At 32.3% G+C, this 21199-nt stretch overlaps 1 protein-coding gene across 6 annotated transcripts; it reads right to left on the reverse strand.

Annotated features, from left to right (window-relative positions):
• Positions 1-1051: 1051 nt before the first annotated feature.
• Positions 1052-20827, reverse strand: LOC105320120 (putative sodium-coupled neutral amino acid transporter 11). 6 transcript variants are annotated; one of them, XM_034453956.2, is made up of 16 exons: positions 20671-20827; positions 20572-20594; positions 18455-18602; positions 16807-16857; positions 13183-13321; positions 11781-11855; positions 11391-11449; positions 10959-11034; positions 10004-10072; positions 8137-8246; positions 7321-7400; positions 6011-6081; positions 5240-5401; positions 4887-4999; positions 3777-3914; positions 1052-3252 (listed from the first exon to the last, which is right to left on the reverse strand). In XM_034453956.2, the coding sequence occupies exons 3-16, from the start codon at positions 18521-18523 to the stop codon at positions 2962-2964; spliced, it is 1503 nt and encodes a 500-aa protein (XP_034309847.2). In that variant the 5' UTR covers positions 18524-18602; positions 20572-20594; positions 20671-20827; the 3' UTR covers positions 1052-2961. The 6 variants fall into 6 exon arrangements, with proteins under 6 accessions (XP_034309847.2, XP_065928978.1, XP_034309848.2 ...); XM_066072906.1 differs by lacking the exon at positions 20572-20594 and having other exon boundaries at positions 16816-16857; XM_034453957.2 differs by lacking the exon at positions 20572-20594.
• Positions 20828-21199: the final 372 nt, after the last annotated feature.

Raw genomic sequence — 21199 nt, forward strand, 5'->3', positions numbered from 1 at the left:
TCAAATTTCACTTATAAAGCATACATATAGGCCTATTTTTATTTAGAAATATTTTTTGAATCCGGTAAACAATATTTTTATGATTTTTTTTTTTAAATGACATTGTTTTACCGCGGGAAATGATTTTACTTCCATATGAGTTTGGTTGTATATAGAAATTAACCCATGATATATAAAATATGTCATAAATATTTATACGCACAAATCTTCATGCACACAACAAAATGAAAATTTCGGGTAGCAACTAAATTATTTTTTCCCAAATAACTTCTAGCGTTATTTAGACAATGGTAATCTTTCTCTGCATTGGCAACTTGAAGCTTCTCTTATACGCATTATAGAAATAAATAAAATTGAAAACGATTTAAATGAAATACTGTAGATTTAATCTTTTCATAAATAAATATAACATATGATAACAGACGTAGAACAAAGAAAATATGATCGTTGACAAAAAGGTCAAGATGAAAATGTTTAGAAAAAGATTGAAAAAAAAAATCAATAATGTCCAAGTATCTAAGCGTCAAGCTATTATTTCTTACAGAAAAAATAAAACATATTGTATACAATTTTCTTGATAAATGTATGTATATATTAAACATTAAATAGATAATTTTTTTGCAAAATTCATTATCACATATATAAACTTTAAAGTTAATAATAATAAAAAAAATCAATATACAAACATAATAAACACCGTGGTTGGAAAAGAAACAAAAAGTCAATGGGTTTCATCGCTCATCAGATCTACACGTATACTTGTAATGAACAACGAACAATAAAGCAGTATCTAGTTTTGATAAGTCACCAAATAACAATAAGAGGACCAAATGTAAATATTCAACAAAAACTTGAAATTTGAAGACAAAATCCGAAGAAAGTCAATCAGTGCCTTCTTACTTTTTTTCAAAATAAAAATTGCTTCCTTGGTTTTCAATGCAATGTCAACATCAAGGGATTCTTTTGTATCTGTCCCTAGTTCACAATTTTACTCCTCAGAAGGCATGTGCAGATGAACAATCTAAAATGAAATTAAATCAACCGAGAAAGCTAAAATGTTAGGAATTTAATTTTGTAAACATTCGTATATTTTAAATTTAATCGGCCAAGTGGTTCCAGGAAAGAAGGTAAAAAAAATAATAGGTTAACAACAATGGTCAACGACAAAAACAAAAATTCTGGTTAGAGCAATCATGAGCCCTTAGGTTAACAGATTCCTAAAAACATAACAAAGCAAAGAACTATACATGATATGATTCAAATTTGGCCATAAAAAATTCGCCATTTTTTTAAGTGTTTCGGGTACAATAAATTATGTTATTTTTTAGAAGAGTTGTAATAAAATATATTTTTCACCTATTCATTAGATTCATTTGCACTCACTTGCAGTATAGGACGTCAAAAGTGACGCTATTTTTATAATTCAATCAAAATCAGTCAAAAATTGACATTTTTCTTTTCTTTTTACGAATGGGAAATTAAGAGCGACGCTTTGAACAGGGAATTTTTTTGGACACATATTAGTCTTAGCTAGAAACATCTCTGATTAAATTATTTTGTTTGTTCAAGCATGCGCTCTACGTTTTCTGAAGAAAATCTGCTTAAAAACAAGCCATTTTATGCTACAAATTCAAAAAAGGCAGGAAAAGGTTATCTTTACCATGTCATAATTCTAAATTGTGGGCCCTTGAATCAAAATGAAATTATGAAAAAAATATCACGTATATATATTTGTACAAAGAAAGCAAAGAATTAGTAAGATGATGATGTTGATTTTACAGGGGGGGGGGGGCATTTTAGGCCCATATCATATATAGTCCTTTATGATTGAAACTAAACTTACACTTAATACATTCATAAACTTAAAATATATGAACCCTGTCATAAATAAATATATGAAGTCAGATCTACAAGTACACTGGTTATAAAAAATTAAATGATAATTGAACACCACCACATATAAAAATATCATTGAAACATATAACACAGAGACAGATATCAAATACAATAATCTTCCTGTCCTTCAAACATTCACCACCGTTTGTGATTGCCCTGGATGGTTGATATTCAATATTGCATGTTTTTCTTTAAAATATTATGGTTCATTAATTCCAACCCTTTTATTTATATAACCCTTCAGTGAAAATGAATCTAAATTCAAAACGTTAAATACATGCAAAATCAGTAATTTGTAAAATATATATTTACAAACTTGTTTTATATTAGAATAAAAGTATAGTCAAACTTCGTTATCTCGAACTAGATGGGACTATTTAATTAGTTCGAAATATCCGAGTATTCGAGATATCGAGGGTGAAATACTAAAAAAATAAGTGGTTGGGACTTACAAATCACTTCGACATATCCATTGTATTCGAGATATTTGTGTTCGAGATATCGAAGTTTAACTGTAGTTTATCAAAGAGAGATCTATGTGTTGTTGATCAGAATGAGCAATGTACCTTAAATCAGCAAACATCCCTACGTACCACTTTACTTTAAATACTGATTAACCATTTTATTTCAAATAGTGTTATTTATAACTTTATATTTTATTGTACCTAAAACATCACAGGGATTAGGGAAAATCTATTCTAAAGACTGATGTAAGTTTTCATTTTGACTTTGAATTTTAAATGTTAATTTCATTGAACATTTATGCAGTAGCATTTTTAACAAGCTATTGTTGTTAAACAATCACAACCAAAACATGCTCAGAGTCACAAATTTTTCATGTTTTTAGACTTCGGTTTACACAAACAATTTTAACCATTCCTACATAACTGTTAATTCACAAAATTAGTCATATAAATCATTTCTCTCTCTCTCTCTCTCTCTCTCTCTCTCTCTCTCTCTCTCTCTCTCTCTCTCTCTCTCTCTCTCTCTCATATTAGTGATTACTAACACTGGAAAAGCTATTTATCCAATGGAATTCATTCTTTCAGCAGATTAACTCCTATTTCAGCCAATAGGTGTAGTACCAAGTGTTGTTGTGGAGAAAGGAAAAGCAGTAGTTCCATTGGCCGAGGGCTGGTCATTCTTACAGTAGGGCATCTCATTACCATGACTACAAGAAAACCCCTCGGAGAGATCGACAAGAGCCACTACAGTACCAAAAACCATTACAAGAGTTCCGAACACAGCAATGATAATGGGAATAATATTGGTCTTGGAGAGAATGGGCTCCTGTCGCAATTTCATAACACAGACTGGAGGGATGATGAAAGCCAAAGGTGAAGCAATCAGAACACCCTGAAAATTAATAATCAATTAATAATTAATACTTAATGAATTACTGTAGAATCCTTATTTTACAAGAGTTATTAATTCTGCGATCCCATCACTTTGTATCACATCATGAGAATATGAAATAGTGAATTTTTATCCTAATTTCTTATAGTTCTCAACTCTCTTAAAATTAAAGCAAGAATTTAAAATTTGCAAGGGGTGCTTCTCAAGATTTTCCGCGGATATTAATTCTTTGCGTTAAGTAATGAACCTACAGTAATTATAATGAACATGATGTATGGATAAATTAATTAAATTATTTTAATGGATTACAATTATGAGAAGCATTCAGCAACATTTAGCATATCCATTTTAATATTTGCAAGAACCTTTATTTATACAGAGCAACAGGCTTACAGTAAGTTTTGAGGACAAACAATTTTAATTCGGTCCTTATAAATACACTTTTTGACCAAACTGACCTCACTGTATACATGAATTTGCAATAAGAATGTTGAATTAAAATCAATCAGAAAGTTTAAACTTACATTAAAGGTTAGCACAATGCCTAGACAATCTGTTGTCAAGGATATAACAACAGTTAGAATGACAACACCTATAGTGACGCCAAGATGCCGCCATGTTGGTGAGGGATCTTGGGAAGGGAAAAATGCATTTTCTATGACCTGTTGAATAAAACATTATCATTTATAATGTTATGATTATACATGATATGGCATTATAACTTTTAACTTTAAAAGAGATAGACAAATTATTTGTTTATTTTCAATTGCAAGGTTAAAATTGAGTGTCATAAATATATCACTAGAATAAGCATGTTATATTTTAGCTCCTCTCCCATCCTTCCTTTCAAAATAATCATTGAACTTTACACACACTTTACCTCCTTAGAAAAAATAAATATTAAAGCTTACTGAAGAGCTACAAATAATAGTGTATATAGGGTTATCATCGCCCCATGTTATTTTCATCCCCTGTTATTTTTCGCCTTTCTCCACTTGCAAACAGTTTCTCTTAATTCACCAAGTCAAACTTGTGTTTTAAGAGAGATACTCTGAGCCATTTGAGTTTGCCCAGTATTCTATTAGCTCGTTGACAGTGAGGGAAAAAGGGGCTCGAGAATAATATGAAAGGGGGCATATTTTCTTTTGTTATACTTTCATGTTAAATACTGAAATCTGATTGGTTAAGACGCAGTTAATAATATTTTATATTACCCTCAGCGTTAGCAACGCACTTAGCAACGGGTAACATTAAAAAATGTTACATGCGCGAAAATTATGCGCGTACGGTTCGCTGTAGAATTCACGTTATTCCTATATAAAAGCAGTAAAATTTTCTTAAAAATTTAAAAAAAGACATTCAGTATAACAAAATAAATAGTGCCTGTTTGGGAGGATAACAGTTGAAATTGACACCCCTCGAAAACCATTGTCAACCTCCGCTTCGCGTCGGTTGACAATGGTTTTCTCGGGGTGTCAATTTCAACTGTTACCCTCCCAAACAGGCACTATTTATATAGTATCAACTGTAGCCAAGTTTTGAATTTAGCATTGAAAATTAGATAAATTGTAAATCCTTATAATTTTTGCTAGCTTATATATTGTAGATTGGTTTATAAAGGTAAAAGTCCAGACCTCTCTTGTGACAAAGCATTCTATTGGGTAGGTCAGCATGATGCTGAGAGCAAAGACAAATCTAGAGACATTCATCAGGTCATCGTCATGGCAATAGTTTTCTAAAAGGTCACCTGTTAAGAAAAAAAATATACTGTAACTAAATCCATTAGGCACTATATTAGAGGAGTTTAGAAGAGTTGTTCATTACAAGAGATCGTTTTTCTACAATCAGAAGGAATTTTTAACTGAATAAGCACATTACATCCTCCAAAATTTAAAATTAATTATTAGAAGAGTCTGACTTAAAACTTGATGAATAAAATATTTTGATGAATACACTGTAACCAGTGATAACGACTGGACTGTCTTACCCTGTGTATGTCCAGTAAAGGACACGTATCCCAGAATTCCCAGGATCAGCATGAGCGTCATGGAGAATCCAATGCTGAGGTGGGTGACCAAACTCCAGCGCTGGTGGGTGGGGTTCTCCAGAGACCCATGAATCAGGAATGTGTTGTGGTGACACATGTATGCTGCATTGGTACAAAAGTAGGTTATTGTGACACATTTATGCTGCAAAAGTACAAAAGTAGGTTATAGTGACATATTTATGAACATGTACAAAAGTAGGTTAAATTGACACATGTTTGCTGCACATGTATAAGATTGGGGAAAATTACTTCCTTTTTTGAACCCATATTCTGTAAAATAAAACATTACTATAATTATCCAATTCAATCCAGTTCTAATTTAACAACAGAATATCTAGAGAATAGAGATATTCTCCAGCAACTGCACAGCGGTAATATTTCTAAATATTTTATCAAACAACTTTACTCTTTTACTACTGCTGTGTGTAAGTATGCAACACAGTGATGTTGAAAATAAAAAAGTAAATTTAGATTTTGCAAATCAATCATTTGTCAAATAAGATGTATATTCATGTTGATTAAGGGATAAATACATCCTACAACAATACACACTATCATTAATCAAGAAAACAGAAATATTTGAAAAAAAAAGCTGAGGTGTTAAACAAATGAGACAGACTACTTCAAACTAAATTCACAAAACTGAGGCAACATATTCACAACATAAAACTTGTTACAAAATAGTCAAGAATTTATTTTTTTAAAACTCACCAAAAGCCATAATACCAACAGCTTGGGCTATATTATAATTAGCCACATACCAAGCATCTTCTGTAGGTGGTCTGCAACATCACAAAAAATGATAATTCTAAATCATAAGACAGTAGTCATCAGTTAAGTGTATTTGCATAAAACCACAGAGTATACTGTGGAATCATTAGAATTCATGGTGGCTAAATTTTTGTGGTATTCATGGGTAAGCCCACCCCAACAAACTTACATCCTCGACAAAAAAAAATTTTGAAAGGTTAGTTTTCTTATTGAAAATGAAAACCAACACATCCTGGAATTCCCATGAATAAGTAAAAAACCCACAATTTATGAAAATGGACCCCACAAATAAAAATGATTCCAAAGTATTTGTAAGCACTATGCTTTAATTAAAAAAATACTCTAGAGTACTCAAAGGGTCTTATAGACAACAGTTACACCATCACTTTTCTGGTATATCCATGTATGAATTTTAGTTTATTGTTTTGAACGTTGAGTACTATAAGGATCTTTTAAACACCAGTTACATCATCTCATTTTTGGTCTGCCTACAAAAGAAGTGACTCACTCACAGATTCAAGCTTTTAAGCCTGTCTAGACCTTCCAGGTTAATAATGTAAAATCAATACCAAATGTAATAGTTATAGATCACTGGGGAAAAAAACATATTAGCCATCTGCTTCTTAAGTTTGCAAAAATGATTACTCCAGACCTGCTTTTCACAGCTCTTTTTTTTCACCATATACAGTATCTCCTTTTTGAGATTTTAAGACATACCCTAAAGGAGCACGGAACCTTATTTAAACCTTCGTTTTCATACCAGCATGCATATAATATATTACATATAATTTGTTATAAATGTAAAGGAAGGGACAAAGTCAGTACTTACAATACTCAGTTTAACTGATCTGGTCATAATTTTTTTTTAAAACAAGAATCTTAAATGGTCCTTTTAGGAATAATATAATATACATGAAGTTTAATTTGAGTCATAAAGTTTCAAATGAGAAGTATGCATAAGTTTTTCTTTAATTCCATTGGGTCTGCTAAAGAAACTGTGGTTTCATCAATATTTATTGAATAATGGATTTAATTTTTGAGTTCATCAGAGAAACCAAATGTTCATTGAAATACAATTTCTAAAAGCATATTTTTAATGCTAAGATCACTGACCCAATTTTTACATATTCTTGAAACTGTGATTTTCACAAGATCCACGAAACTTGATGCCCATGAATGGATATCTAAGGAACCATAGAGTGCTAGATGTTTTAACTTATAGTTCAGCAATAATGATTGAAAACACTTACATTTCTTTGACATATTCTCCTGTCCTTATACAAATTGTGACCAATATAAAGAAGACAAAGATGATGGAGAGGAAGGCCCACTGAAATAGAAAACCAAATACTGTAAACAAACTATTATTCGCAACAACTTTATTTCGCGATTTACCCGAGATGAACTGGTTCGCGACAACTAATTTCCGCGACCAAGCCTTATCTACACCTGGTTTTTTTTTATAACAACTATATGGCAAATACTGGTTCGCGGCAAGAAATATTCGAGATAATAAGGCCCTTGCGAACATCGCGAAAATTTCTTGCACGCAAATAAAAGTTCATTTACAGTATATTAAACTCTTTTACAGTAACTGTAACACTTACAATACAGTACAATACATATGTAGCTATCATTATATACTGATACTCTACATTCCTTTATTTTAAGCAAGTACTTAATTCTGTCAATTTGGGTCAAATCACGAGATAAATTATGCTATATCATGAAATTTTGATATACATGACTGTATTAAATCAAACTTCATAACTCCATGAAAAATAAAAGTGTGATTCTAAAACCCGCAATAGGTGCAACAGGTGCTTAATATTAAGTTCCTTACAGTTTATAAGATAAAGACAGTCATTATGTCTGGTTGATATTTGTTTTGCATTAATTGCTGGTGACAATTTTTCAATAAACATGCCGAAGTAATCACAGCAATGAAAATAAATTGTCTTTAGTTTTTTTGTTAATCAAATTGGTAGGAAGCAACATCTCTCTCTCTCTCTCTCCATATCTCTCTCTCTCTCTCTCTCTCTCTCTCTCTCTCTCTCAGTACCTACCTTACTGAGCTGGGCTATATTCCTGTACAGCGATAAAGGCAGTGTGACCATTAGCGTGGACAGGAATATGATGAACTGTCTGTTACCTAACACAGTCCCACCGAGATTAGCTGGAAAAAGGATATCACACTTAATCAGTTCTTGCAAACATTATCTGGGCAATATTGCACTCTAAATTAATACTGGTAATCATATCCATGTAAGAGTGTCATTAAGAGAATTCAATCATTGAGCATTAATTACCAAATAATTTATATATCTACATTTATTATACTTTCATGTTAAATATTGAAATCTGATTGGTTTAGACAGTTTATAATTCGTTCTATTGCCTTCAGCGTTTGCACCACACTTGGCAACAGGTAACACTATATAAATAGTGCCTGTTTGGGAGGGTAACAGAGAAAAACATTGTCAACCGACGCGAAGCGGAGGTTGACAATGGTTTTCGAGGGGTGTCAATTTCAACTGTTATCCTCCCAAACAGGCACTATTTATTTTGTTATACTGAATGTCTTAATTTTTAAGAAAATTTTACTGCTTTTATATAGGAATAACATGAATTCGACAGCGAACCGTACGCGCATAATTTTCGCGCATGTAACAATTTGTAATGATACCCATTGCTAAGTGCGTTGCTAACGCTGAGGGTAATAGAACGGATTATGAACGGTATCTTAACCAATCAGATTTCAGTATTTAACATGAATTCAAAGTATAACAAAACAAATTGTGACATATGTGCTTGAACTATGCGCTTACTGTTCACCGTAGAATTCATGTCATTCCTAATAATTAAAAGAAGTTAATTTTTTTTTGGAATTAAGGCATTCAGTATAATAAAATAAATAGGGCCTGTTTAGAAAGGTAACAGTTGAAATTCAGACACCCCTGGAAAACCATTGTCAACCTCAGTTTGATTCGGTTGACAATGGTTTTCTTGGGCATTTCAATTTTCACTGTTACCCTCCCACACAGGCAATATTTATATAGTACTAACCAATATGCTACATGTCTTAGAGATTTGTTTTAGAATTAGAAATTCATATTTAGACTAATGATTCACCACTACATGTATATTTACATGTTCTTTTATGGAACTCTCAAAATGTATATTTAGTTACCATATAAATAAACAAAGCAAATAATAAATTTATACTTCTCCCTCATAATAATGATCAAGCAAGACTAATGTGATGTCAATTTGAAATTTCTTTAAAATTCTGATTAGTAACAAATTTAAGGAAAATTCGTACAGTTAACAAATTTTAAAGGAAATGGTCAAGCCGATCTGATGGATTTATTTGGCTGTCACAAAAAAGTTTGTGGACAAAAAAGCATAAATATTATTTGTTTGTGCAAACTGGTGTGCTTCTATTAAAAAAAAGCATGTTTGTGAAGGTAACAGTTCAAATTGGCATTCCTGCATGGAAAACCATTGTCAACTGAAGCAAAGCGCATAAAACAATTGGTCGTGTTACCTGTTGCCAAGTGTGTTGCTAATACTGAGGGTAATAGAACGGATTACCAACAGCATCTAACCCAATCAGATTTCAGTATTTAAGATGAAGAATAATTAATAGAATACAATGTGACCTGCATTAAAATGTTTTAATTTGCCAGACTTCTAAATGTTGTAAAATTAATTATCATGAGAAAAAAAGTCTTAATTTCTCTGCTTCTAATGATAAAAAATTAAGTTTAACAGCTTCATAACAATTCAGTAGATATACTAGTATAACTTAGTTTAAGGAACAGTTTATATTTTATTCTGAGTTTTTCAAAGCATTATAAACAACCTACTTAATGATAAAAATAAAGAACCTATAAAATTGATTCTGTATTTAGAGATCTATGTAAACCTAACCTGTTTTGCCAATCCTGACAATAATCTTTGTGATCGTGTCTCCTATGATGACGTTGTAACTTATCATGGCTGAAACGAAGAGGGTTCAAAATATCAAACATATGGCAATCATAAGTCCTATATATATATATATATGTGTGTGTGTGTGTGTGTGTGTGTGTACTGTAAACCACTGTAATTCCTAACAATTTAACTTTAAAATTTAGCAATCTGGTCTGCAGCAATTAATTTTTGCAACCAAACTTGCATTTCCCATTTTTATTCAATAAAAAAGACATTAAAGGTCTAATTTACTGATATATATGTTCAACAACAAGGTTTTTATGATATTTGTTGAATTTCCTCAAGTTTATTCACTGAATAGAATTGTAGTGATTATTGGACATATTCCATGTAATGAAGAAAGAATGAATAGATAGAAAAAAGAACAATGGCATAGTAAGGATTTAGACAGAGATGATAGGACAACAAAATAAAATTCATTAATAGAGATAAATACTTAATAATTCCATGATTCAATCGTTTTACGTCAAATCACAAGAATATAAAACAGCAATGTTATTTTTTTTTTCATTGTTTCATTTAGGTTACATCTGTTTCTAAAAAAGCAAGATTTCAAAATTTGCTAGATAATAAGCTAATCTCACAATTTTACGCAGATATTAATTCCTCGCATTTAGTTAGGAATCTAAAGTACGTCTGGACAAATAATTATATTTGGCATGTTCAATATTTGACAAAAAATTATTGTTCACCCTATTAGCATGAATTTGAATTAATAAGGTATTTCTAAATGCACCTATCATTAATATACACATATGCAAGACAATCAGCTATGAACTAAATTAAGTGAAACCTGTTTTCTGCCAAAAACGCTAAAATAAAGTACACAGTTAAATGTAATACATGTACAGTACATCACAGAGTTTTGCCCATAGAGAATTATTCCACTCACCTATAAGGGGATACAGGAACTGTAACAGTGTCAAAAGATAAAACCCGGGCCGCCCACAGGCCACCATTATCATATCCTACAAAAACACGAGTTCATTGTCAAACACTAACAAAGTCATCATTATTTGTGAATTAATTTATAACTTTTGGTCACACTGTAAACCAAATTTTGTCAGCGCCATACTGTCGTTGTTGTACTGTTGTCATTACAAGACAGGCCTGGATAAGACTTCGTCGTGATTGCTGCGAAACACTTTATCGGAAGTAATTTAACGCGAAATAAAGTCTTCACCAATAAAAGTTGGTTTACAGTAAAAGGGAAAAGAAAATCCTTATAACTTAAGTTAGATTCCGAATGTCTTCTATGAATTTTATTTTCAAAGTATTCAACAACAAAAATATACTAAATATCAGTAGTTAAAATGATAATTACTTGGTAGCTATCTGTGTTTGATAATTTTCCTGCCTCCACAAGGAGAATGATTGAATAGTCTGAAATTAGAAACAAAAGTTAAAATTCATGATTTTTTAGGTTTTCAATTCTCCATCTTCATTGTTAAATATTAATTATTTATAAATAAGCATTATAAATCAATAAAACTCCCACAGCAAGTCAATAGGTGAAAACTTTATATTGAATTTCTGCATTGTTAATGTCCATGTAATTACATACTTAATGATTCTTGTATAGAAGTAATATGTACCAGCTATACACGAAATGTAATGTATTAGATCCCATTATCAAAATCAACAAAAAGAAAATGTCCCAGCTTCTTAAAATGAAGGAAGAAAAATCTTCGAAGATTGTAATCGAATATCTTACCATTAACTACTGCGGTGAAAATCAGCAGAAAAATTCCCATTCCAAATCCAGCTTGTTTTAGGGCAAAAGGTATACCTATTCCATAGAAGAAAAAACCAAAATCATTTTCAATATATGCAACTTCTTTCCCCATCCTACCAGGCAATTGAAATTTGGGTTGCCCATAGATGTTCCTTGTGCGGAGAGATCCAAGAGTGAAATACGTGTAATATTAAACACAATCAAATTAAACACTACTGAAAAAAGTATTTAGGCCTTTGAGAAAATAGTATATAAATTATGTAGTGCAAAAGAGAACATCTTTTTTATCTAAAGATGAACAGAAATCATTTTTACTATAATCTTAATACATGTAGATGCAAATAAATTATAAAATATTAAGTATTCATTAACAAGTACTTTAGCTCAGATAAGGGTTTAAAATTTTTGTCATTGGTTACAATTACATGTAATTACTTGTCATTGGTTGCCATTACATGAAATTACTTGTCACTGGTTACAATTACATGTAATTACTTGTCAATGGTTAAAATTACATGTAATTACTTGTCACAGTCTATTTTGAATTTCATTTCATTTATGTCACAAAATTACCATTGAAATGGACCTGTTCAGTAAATGTGCATGAGGCTAAAGGGAGTCCTAGTGGTGTAGTCTAAAGGGAGTCCTAGTGGTGTAGTCTAAAGGGAGACTCTAATTTCAAATGTTAAACTTTATTTGATTAGAATTGAAACTTTGCATGGAACATTTATAGTGGTAATCTAGGCTTTATCATAAAATTAAATACAACTTTTATTGAGTTAGCTCCCAAGGAGTCCCATCAGTGTTCTTTTTCTCCTATTAAACTCGATGTAAATGAGCTGCATGAACATTTATTGACACATAGATATTGTTCAGATTGAATTTTCTATCAAAAGTTTCATAATATCCAAAATGTTAAGATAAAAAAATTAATTTTCTTTGTGAATGAATTAATTGCAATAACGGTATACATTCATAGTTAATCATCTTTTGGGGGAAATGCATTATACCCTCAGCGTAATCACATGATAAGCGCAGTACTAATTATCATTCAAGAAGAGGGGCGAATGCAAGCAGACGTGTATACAGACAAGGAAGGTGAATATGCATGTTTCCTATTTGCTTAAAATCCATCAAACAACCCACTTCACACATCAATTATCTGGCATATAAATAAAGTGTTTCAAGATAATTGCAGAAACTGCTTTATTGCAGGGCATTTTGATAAAATTTAGTGAATTGCGACAAAACAGCAATAGTTAAATAAATGTCAATTATTTTCTACTATGATCTAAAACTGCACCAAACTAGATTAGTTTGCCCTGCTAAAGAACATGCATGCACAGTCAACATGACAGGAGAGATAATTTATAAGTTATACCAATAATTCCCGATCCTATAATGGAGTTGATGAAGTTAAATGCCGTCATAGGAATACCGCCGCGTAGCACGCTGTCCCTACGCTCTAGTTCCACTAGCTGCTTCGTGTCGCTGGCGTAGCTCATCTCGGACGCCTCAGACTGTAAGGTAAAGGTACAGATCAGGCATAAAGTTGTAGAAAAGGTTCCTTGAAATTCATGCTCGAACACTTTTGGGGAAAAAATTCACATAGCATCATTAAATTAATGTACTCTGTAAGAAATATGATTATTATACTGTCACTGGAATCATTTAAATTCATGGGGACCAATTTACGTGGATTGTTGGTTTTTTGCTTATTTGTTGGGATGTTAATTCGTGGATATGTTGGTAAGAAAACGAACTCTTTCAAAACATGTTTTCGTGGAGGATGTAAATTTGTGGGGGAAGGCTACCCACGAATACCACGAAAATTGAGCCTCCATGAATTTTAATGATTCCACAGTATTAGATGCATATTTTAATGAAGTAATAACTATAAATTATGAAGGAATTGTAAAAAGAAATTGTGCTTAGCTTCCAATATTCAAAACAGTCATATAGAACAATCAATTGAACAGTTTGCATCCCTCCCTCAGTCTCTTTCTCATTTTCTCTCTCTCTTTCTCTCTGTCTCTCTGTCTCTCTCTCTCCAATTGACTTTGCTTACAGGCTCAGTCACCATATGCCAATGCAATATGATATTTAAATTGAATCATGGATTGCAATGATTTATAACAGAGGAAGCCCTACTCAAGTGTTCATATTACACATAAAATCAATAGCAGGCAAAGTTTTAGTATTGTACAGATGAAAATGGAAGAGTATATATATCCAGATTGTTACTCTGAAGTAGAAAAAAGTCCATTAGCAAAGAACACTACTCACTTTGAGACATTTATTCTACTGCCAAGGAGATTTCTATATATAATCTGCATAAAAATGTGGACACCCTATTGTGTCACCTTTCGTGTTTCCTGGGTTCAACAATCAATAGAAGTTTTTTTTATACTTGCTGTGAAAAATTAATTAAGCTTTGACATTAATGCTTGCATAGGTTAAAATTAACTTCACAAGGCATCCTTTCCCTTCGGAGGAAAGGACTGAATTTTTTTTGCAAAAATATAATTGTAGCCTCAAACTTTTTCTTATTTCAGCTGACTGATTTAACTGTAAATTCCTAATTAAACGCGAGGAATTTATATCCACGTAAAATCGCGAGAAGCACCCCTCACGGATTTTTAAATCTCGCCATTATTTTCTGAGAGTTTGGAACTATAAGAAATGTGGATGAATGATCAGCGTTTGCGATTTTATATTCTCGCGATTTGATACAAAACAGTAGGATCCTGGAAATAAGTATAAGGAATTTACAGTATCATCCTAATTACACAAAAGAATAACAAGAGTTCATAAAGACTGCAGGCAAATCCCTGCCAGGAGCAGATATCTGATTGGATGAGTAAATTAAGGGTCATTTGGTGGTGACCTTTTATTGGGTGACTTCAGATCCTTGTGAACTGATGAAAAACTTCCACCAGTTTAGAACTTTCAAATGTAATCACAATATTTAACCAAATAATAGCTTTTAAAAATATTTGGAGAGATAAAATTTGTAAAAAACCCCAGCGGGATTCGAACTCATGACTTACATAGTAGTATACCCTCTAAACCACTGCGCTACTCTGTTAGTTGACAGATAGGTGACAAAATTGGGAAAGAAACTACTTATATAATTATACACTTGGATTTAATTGTTTATTTGAAGTGTCCCATACCACCGTAAATCCCTCTAAGTGTTCCTGATCTGCTTGTCACATGATCAAAAAGAACTTATCAATATCACCAAATTATAACAAACATAAAGGCCCCGGCCAATAAAAATAAAATAACTCATGCACCCAACAAGAGGTATAAGACAGAACTCAAGAGAACACATTAAGAACAAAATCACCATATGAATGTCAATTAAAAATTGTTATCTTTATGGAGACTTTATTATCTATAGTAGGCCAAGAAGGCTGGAGGCTCATCTATTACAATGGATATGTCAAAGTGATTTGTAAGTCCCAGCCACGTATTTTTTAACTTTTCTACCCTCGATATCTCAAATACTTGGATATCTCGACGTTTTTAAACAGTCCCATCTAGTTCAAGATACTGAAGTTTGCCTGTACAATAATTTTGGTCTTTATCCATACATTTTTCTTTAGTTATAAAAAAAAATCCAACGTTTATACTTGTTTCCTATCATATCGCAGGTTCTATGATATCGCAGTATTTCTGTTTACGAATAGTAGCCATTGACATTTGACGTCAGGATTTTTTTTAGACATTATTAGTAAACAAAGGCACACTGAACATCACTGAGGTATAAAATAGAGGAAACTCACAATAACATTTGTTTCTGGAAATATTTCCGTATTGATAGATTTTTCGACTAAATGATATAACTACCGCGATACCATAGGACCGGCTCATACACTTTGAATATTTTACAATAGATCTTCATTAAGGGCTCTTCATCTCAAGGAGATAAATATTGTCTAAAATTGCTACAACTATCAAGCTCTCTTAATGTTAGGGTCCTTAACACTTATTCACTATAAAACTAAAAAAGAATTCAAGTCCAGGATGAAGAGGCCCATGCACACCATTTACCAGCCAGTGTTTACAGTATATTAAAAATTACTAGTAGTGTTTTCATAGCTTTATGTATTTCATAGCTCAATGGGGTACTTATACAAGTTGGTCAGCAAAAGTATCACATTAGGTTTTAATCTACGTCATGTCAAGGTTACTCATGTGTGGTTGGTAGTTGTATTTTTACTATAACAAAAGAAATCCATTCATACATTAAACAAAGAAAACCTGCAGAAAATTCTCTTTTATGTTAGTAATTAATCATTCAAATATAGTGTTCACCTGCCTAGCAGCAATTTCATTATACATATTAAGCAGGATTCTAGCTATATATAGCTGCTCATCAACTAGATTTAGAATTCGAACTAAATAAGGAATAAGAAATCATTCTTTGTGTATTATGAGGTGATAATTTCAGTCGGGGCGTGAATCAAATCCAATAGGGCTTTATGATAGATTTGATCACGCCCTGACCGAAATTATCACCTCATAATATTCAAAGAATGATTCCTTATTACTTATATTTATATAATTTTCAGCCATCGCACGATTAAGTTTTTAAATATAAATAAGCAAACGCTGCTGGCTCCTCAATTTGGTGTCTTTGTATTATGCGTTATATAGTACAAAAACGATACGTAGTGTTATCACAGGCAAATACACTGGAAAATGTAAATGTTATGTGATATATGGAAGACCAAGTTGTATAATGTACATGGCAAACATAACATTGCAAGCACCAATCATTTCTCTTAATTTTATAATGATTGCAATTAACTGTCAAAAAAATAAAAGCAATATTCAAAAATTTGCAAGGTGTACTTCTCACAATTTTACACAAATATTCCTTACATTTAATTATAGGAATCTGCAGTACCCTTAAGCGAGCTATGTTTCTAACAAACTATTGAAAACACTACCAGCATTAGCATTTTGTAGTTCACCGCAAACTACCGATACCAACCTGACTGACCGTTTCAGCTCCTCCCAGTGAATTCTGGGTAGAATTATCTGCCTGCGACATTACAAATAATACGGGTAAAGATCACAAATGTCTAAGACACTCAGAGCACATGACACTATAGAATGTATTCTGGTTTCAGATCTAACAAAGATCGATAATTTCTCCAAGCATAAAGAATAAGATGTTCAAGATATCCATAAAATTGAATTGCAAATCTGCTGCACATAACATGAGTTATGTGAAGGATTTAATTGTAACTGTAGATTTATTACAGCTGATACAGGCCGACCGTATGTGTTAAGAGAGATGACATTTCCTGATCTATATTTACATGGACAAGATGACTATAGCCACTATATATGTCCATGTAACATCAGTCATCCACTGTAGGACGCATGTTAAATAAAATAATTAAACCACTAAACTTTCAATGGATGCTGGGATTGCTTTAGATAGTAAATTTTTGTACCTTTCATTTGACAAAAAAAAATAAATATGGCATTCAAGGCAAACATTTAAGTCCATTAAAGATACACATGATACATGTAAATTTATATATACATTTGTATACTGAATTGATTGATTTACTTCAGTAAAACAAGAATAACTATAAATAAGCCCCCCAAAAAATATTCAACTTTTTCTAAAACCTAACAGCAAACAAAAGAAAACTTTGAAATTATCTTAGAGCATCGATGATTAGGCTTCATTAGGTCCAATCAATGACAAAGGATCGGGTGATTAATGGCCGACTGTGTATATACGCCCCCACCAATCAATAACAATCCCCGTTACATCATCTTAAGTTAGTGTTTCCTGCACTCAAACAGTTTTACACACCATTAACGTCTGCTAAAACACATCAGACCAGTATTAGTCTGGCTATCTTAAATTATCAATAATGCTTTGCGGAATAAATAATTTTTCTTTTAAAAAATATCGTTTACATTTCCATGGATCGATCATTTGAAGTCTGAGGTTTAAGAAATTAGTGTAAAAAAAAATTGACAGCTCTTTGCATTAAAGCATTATTACATGTAATTATTGTAATTGACAAAAGAATTATTTATTTTTTATCATGGGACATATCTACCAATGGATATAATAACACAGTTGGAAGCAATGTTACATGTAAAACGAATCTGCATTTTAGGTCGCACAAAGTTAATTCCATACATTTAACGTCATTTCAATGCTATTTTATTTACAATAAAACAAATGCAGTGAGTATTCAAGCTACATGTAGGCTACTTCTTTAATAGTTGTCTTCCCTAAAAATCCTATTGACTATCTGATCTATAGGCCATAATGTGCTCTAAACATTTCGAATTTCTACAGATTGCAGTATTTTAGTATAATTGAACTGATCAAATTAAAATAGGGGTTTGTTTGTTTTTTTCAAAACCAAATTTCTCCAAAACCTAAGCGAACATGTTACGTTAAACGCAGAATTAACTTAAGACAGCCTTATAGGCAAGGCTACAACAGCAGCAGATAAAACAGTAATCAGGGCTGGATATTCACAATTGTGGGAAAATAGTTTTCCCCTAAATTTGAAAATTATATATTATCATGAGTATATAGCAGACTGCCTGCCCATTTTAAACTTGAATAATATCAAGTGCAGAAACTTGAAGGTCATGTCTACCTGACTTCTTCCCAGTATGAAAGAGTTCTCTCCCTTTTGGGTTCCCGCACCAGAGCTGTTTTCTTCCATTTTGATCAGCAAGCTCTCCTGTTCTCTGGTCTATTTATTTTATATTTTTCCTTAGATTTCTGATTTCTGTAGGGTCATACTGGAATGAAAGGACAGAAAAATTAAATCTGATGAATCAAATACCCCAGGTAAATGCCAGCTCATTATCAAAACAATGAAATAAGATTATAAATTATTAATTTTCTAATCACAAAACCTTTTCAAACATTATAGTAAACTAAATTAATCAGTACATCTAACTATACAAATAGTTAAATATCAACACCTGATGAGGCACGCAGTTCTTGCATGTCATATAGTTTATAACTGAAAATTCGAAACTTTAAATGGCTTATCTTTCTCTCTTGATCTCTCCATTGCTTTCTCTCTCTCCATCTGTATGTCTGTCCATCCATCTGACCAACCCCCCCCCCTCTCTCTCTCTCTCTCTCTCTCTCTTTCTCTCTCTCTCTCTCTCTCTCATCTGTCCCCACCCTCTTTAACCCCCCCCCCCCCCCCCCATTTAAAAATAATGAAATGTGAATAGCTAACATGAAAAAAGCAATAATTTCAATGGCATCAAATGCATTATTGATATTCAAGGAAAAACGACAATCATTATATTAAAGTAACGATACAATTTCACTTATCACCCTTTACCTTAAAAGAGATCAATATCAGCATTTAATCAATTTCACAGCAGAAAAATGACAGTGAAAAAAAGAGAGCAAAAAGCACAAATATTGGGTGATGTACTAGAAGCTAGCTAACACAACTATCAAGTGTCCACGTCAATAATGAGTTTATTGTATATTAAATCTAGTTAGCTTCCTGCCTGCATAATCAATGAATTCAAGAAAATAGCTTAGGCCTATAAAATAGTCACAGGAGATTTTTTAACATGTCAAAATGTATAATTAAGACATACCTCCCATCTGCTCTTCCAATATATACAAGCCCAGGGAAAACAATTAATGAATATATCAGAACCCGCTGTAGTATGGACCACAAAATGTGAACATATGGCAGTTTCTGAGAACAATAATTGGGACTATGGTGCTGTGAATGAAACACAGCTAGCGTCTCATCACAGCATATAGATCCAAACCAAATCATAAAAAGATGGAGGCCTGTAGCGTGTTGCAGGGTATTGATTTTGTGAGAGTCAGCCGACAGATTCCTATGAAGCCCATAGGGACCTCCAATCCTCTCTCTCTCTCTCTCTCTCTCTCTCTCTCTCTCTCTCTTTGAAGGTCTTTTTTTAGTCAACAGCTTACAGGTTAATAACATTTGGCATGATTTCAGGACACGGTTATATATCAACTGTCATTGGATATTGAATATTGTGGCACATAATGATGCCCAGGTGTTCAATATTATTTTCCATAATGTTTAACATACATGTATGTTTATTTTTCTAATGCTTATTCATCCACAAACTGGGGGGGGGGGGGGGGCAGAGGTCCAGACCCCCCTTAAAAGTTCAACTTATCCAATTAAATGGACTCCTCTAGAAAAAAAATTCTGGATCCGCACATGTAAGTGATTTTACATTAACCGTAATTATATATTTGTCATTTCAATATTTTTTAACTGGAACTGTCAATCAAATCAAAAATGAAATTACATCAGTATTTATATAATAATTTTAGGTAAATAAATTGTAACCCTACAATTCACAGTTTAAATTTTCAGTAAATTAATAACATTTATGTGGTAATGTCAATTTAAATGTGTTGAACTTTAAATTGTGCAAATAACATCAGTAAAATATTTATGTCAACACACAGACACTTTAAAATTATAATCCCCGATTATTTTAATTTCTCTTTACATTAACTTTTATTCTGCATAAATGTTATCTATTATATAAAAACAGTGATAAACCCTATTCATACAGATCAATTAAATTTGTAAGTTAATCACAATTTTCACCCCCCCCCCCAAAAAAAAAAAACAAAAAACAAAAACATTCGCAAGTTATCCTTTTAAAAAATCACCAATTTTTTGTCAATAGAACCTATTCACTTAAATTCAGATACTTATATTATATAACAGTGATAACGTACCTGTATCTTTTCACCTGTTACAGCTAAAAAAAATCCAAATGAAAAAAAAACACCAGGTAAACAGGTGACAGGTAAACAGGTGACAGCTTTTACATGTACCTGGATAATATTCAGGTGCACATTGGTCGCTCAGAACATAGGTAGCCAGTCTTCTGTTCTTCTAGGCAGATTTGTCCGGTTCTCCAAAAAAACAGCGAAAAGGAGAGAACATCGATCACAACACATCAGTGACAACTGATGACTGCTTGATATATACGGTTCTATCAGTGATCGACTCCAGAGCATTTCGCCCCGACTGTAAATAGTCATGTGACGGACTCGTAGACTCTGTGTCCTTGAGGTCTTTGTTTTTCTCAACAGGTGTTCAAAATTACTGAATCATTCTTGTTAAATGTACGAGGAATTTGTACTGAAATGCAATAGGCCTATTAAGTGTGTGATATTACGAGGGAAGGGGGGGTATACACATGTATACATTATTACATGTAATACAGGCGCGTTTAGCAATGGTCATTGAGAAGGGACCTACCCAAACATTGACAAGCAAAATAAACAAACAATATGACTTTTTACCAAACTTAGGTTGAGTCTAGACGGTCGGGAGGTCAAGAGTTCCGCCCACCCCTTC

This window comes from Magallana gigas, chromosome 10 (genome assembly GCF_963853765.1).
Source record: "Magallana gigas chromosome 10, xbMagGiga1.1, whole genome shotgun sequence".
NCBI lineage: Eukaryota > Metazoa > Mollusca > Bivalvia > Ostreida > Ostreidae > Magallana > Magallana gigas.

What these genes read in the sequence shown, in the direction of transcription:
- LOC105320120 (XM_034453957.2), bottom strand. Translation starts at nt 18,523, where the DNA reads ATGGAAGAAAACAGCTCTGGTGCGGGAACCCAAAAGGGAGAGAACTCT. An exon ending in TGTCAGGATTGGCAAAACAG is followed by an intron (nt 8,247 to 10,003) that starts GTTAGGTTTACA and finishes TCCTTTTTCCAG; the next exon opens with CTAATCTCGGTGGGACTGTG. An exon ending in GCATTGTGCTAACCTTTAAT is followed by an intron (nt 3,253 to 3,776) that starts GTAAGTTTAAAC and finishes ATTAATTTTCAG; the next exon opens with GGTGTTCTGATTGCTTCACC.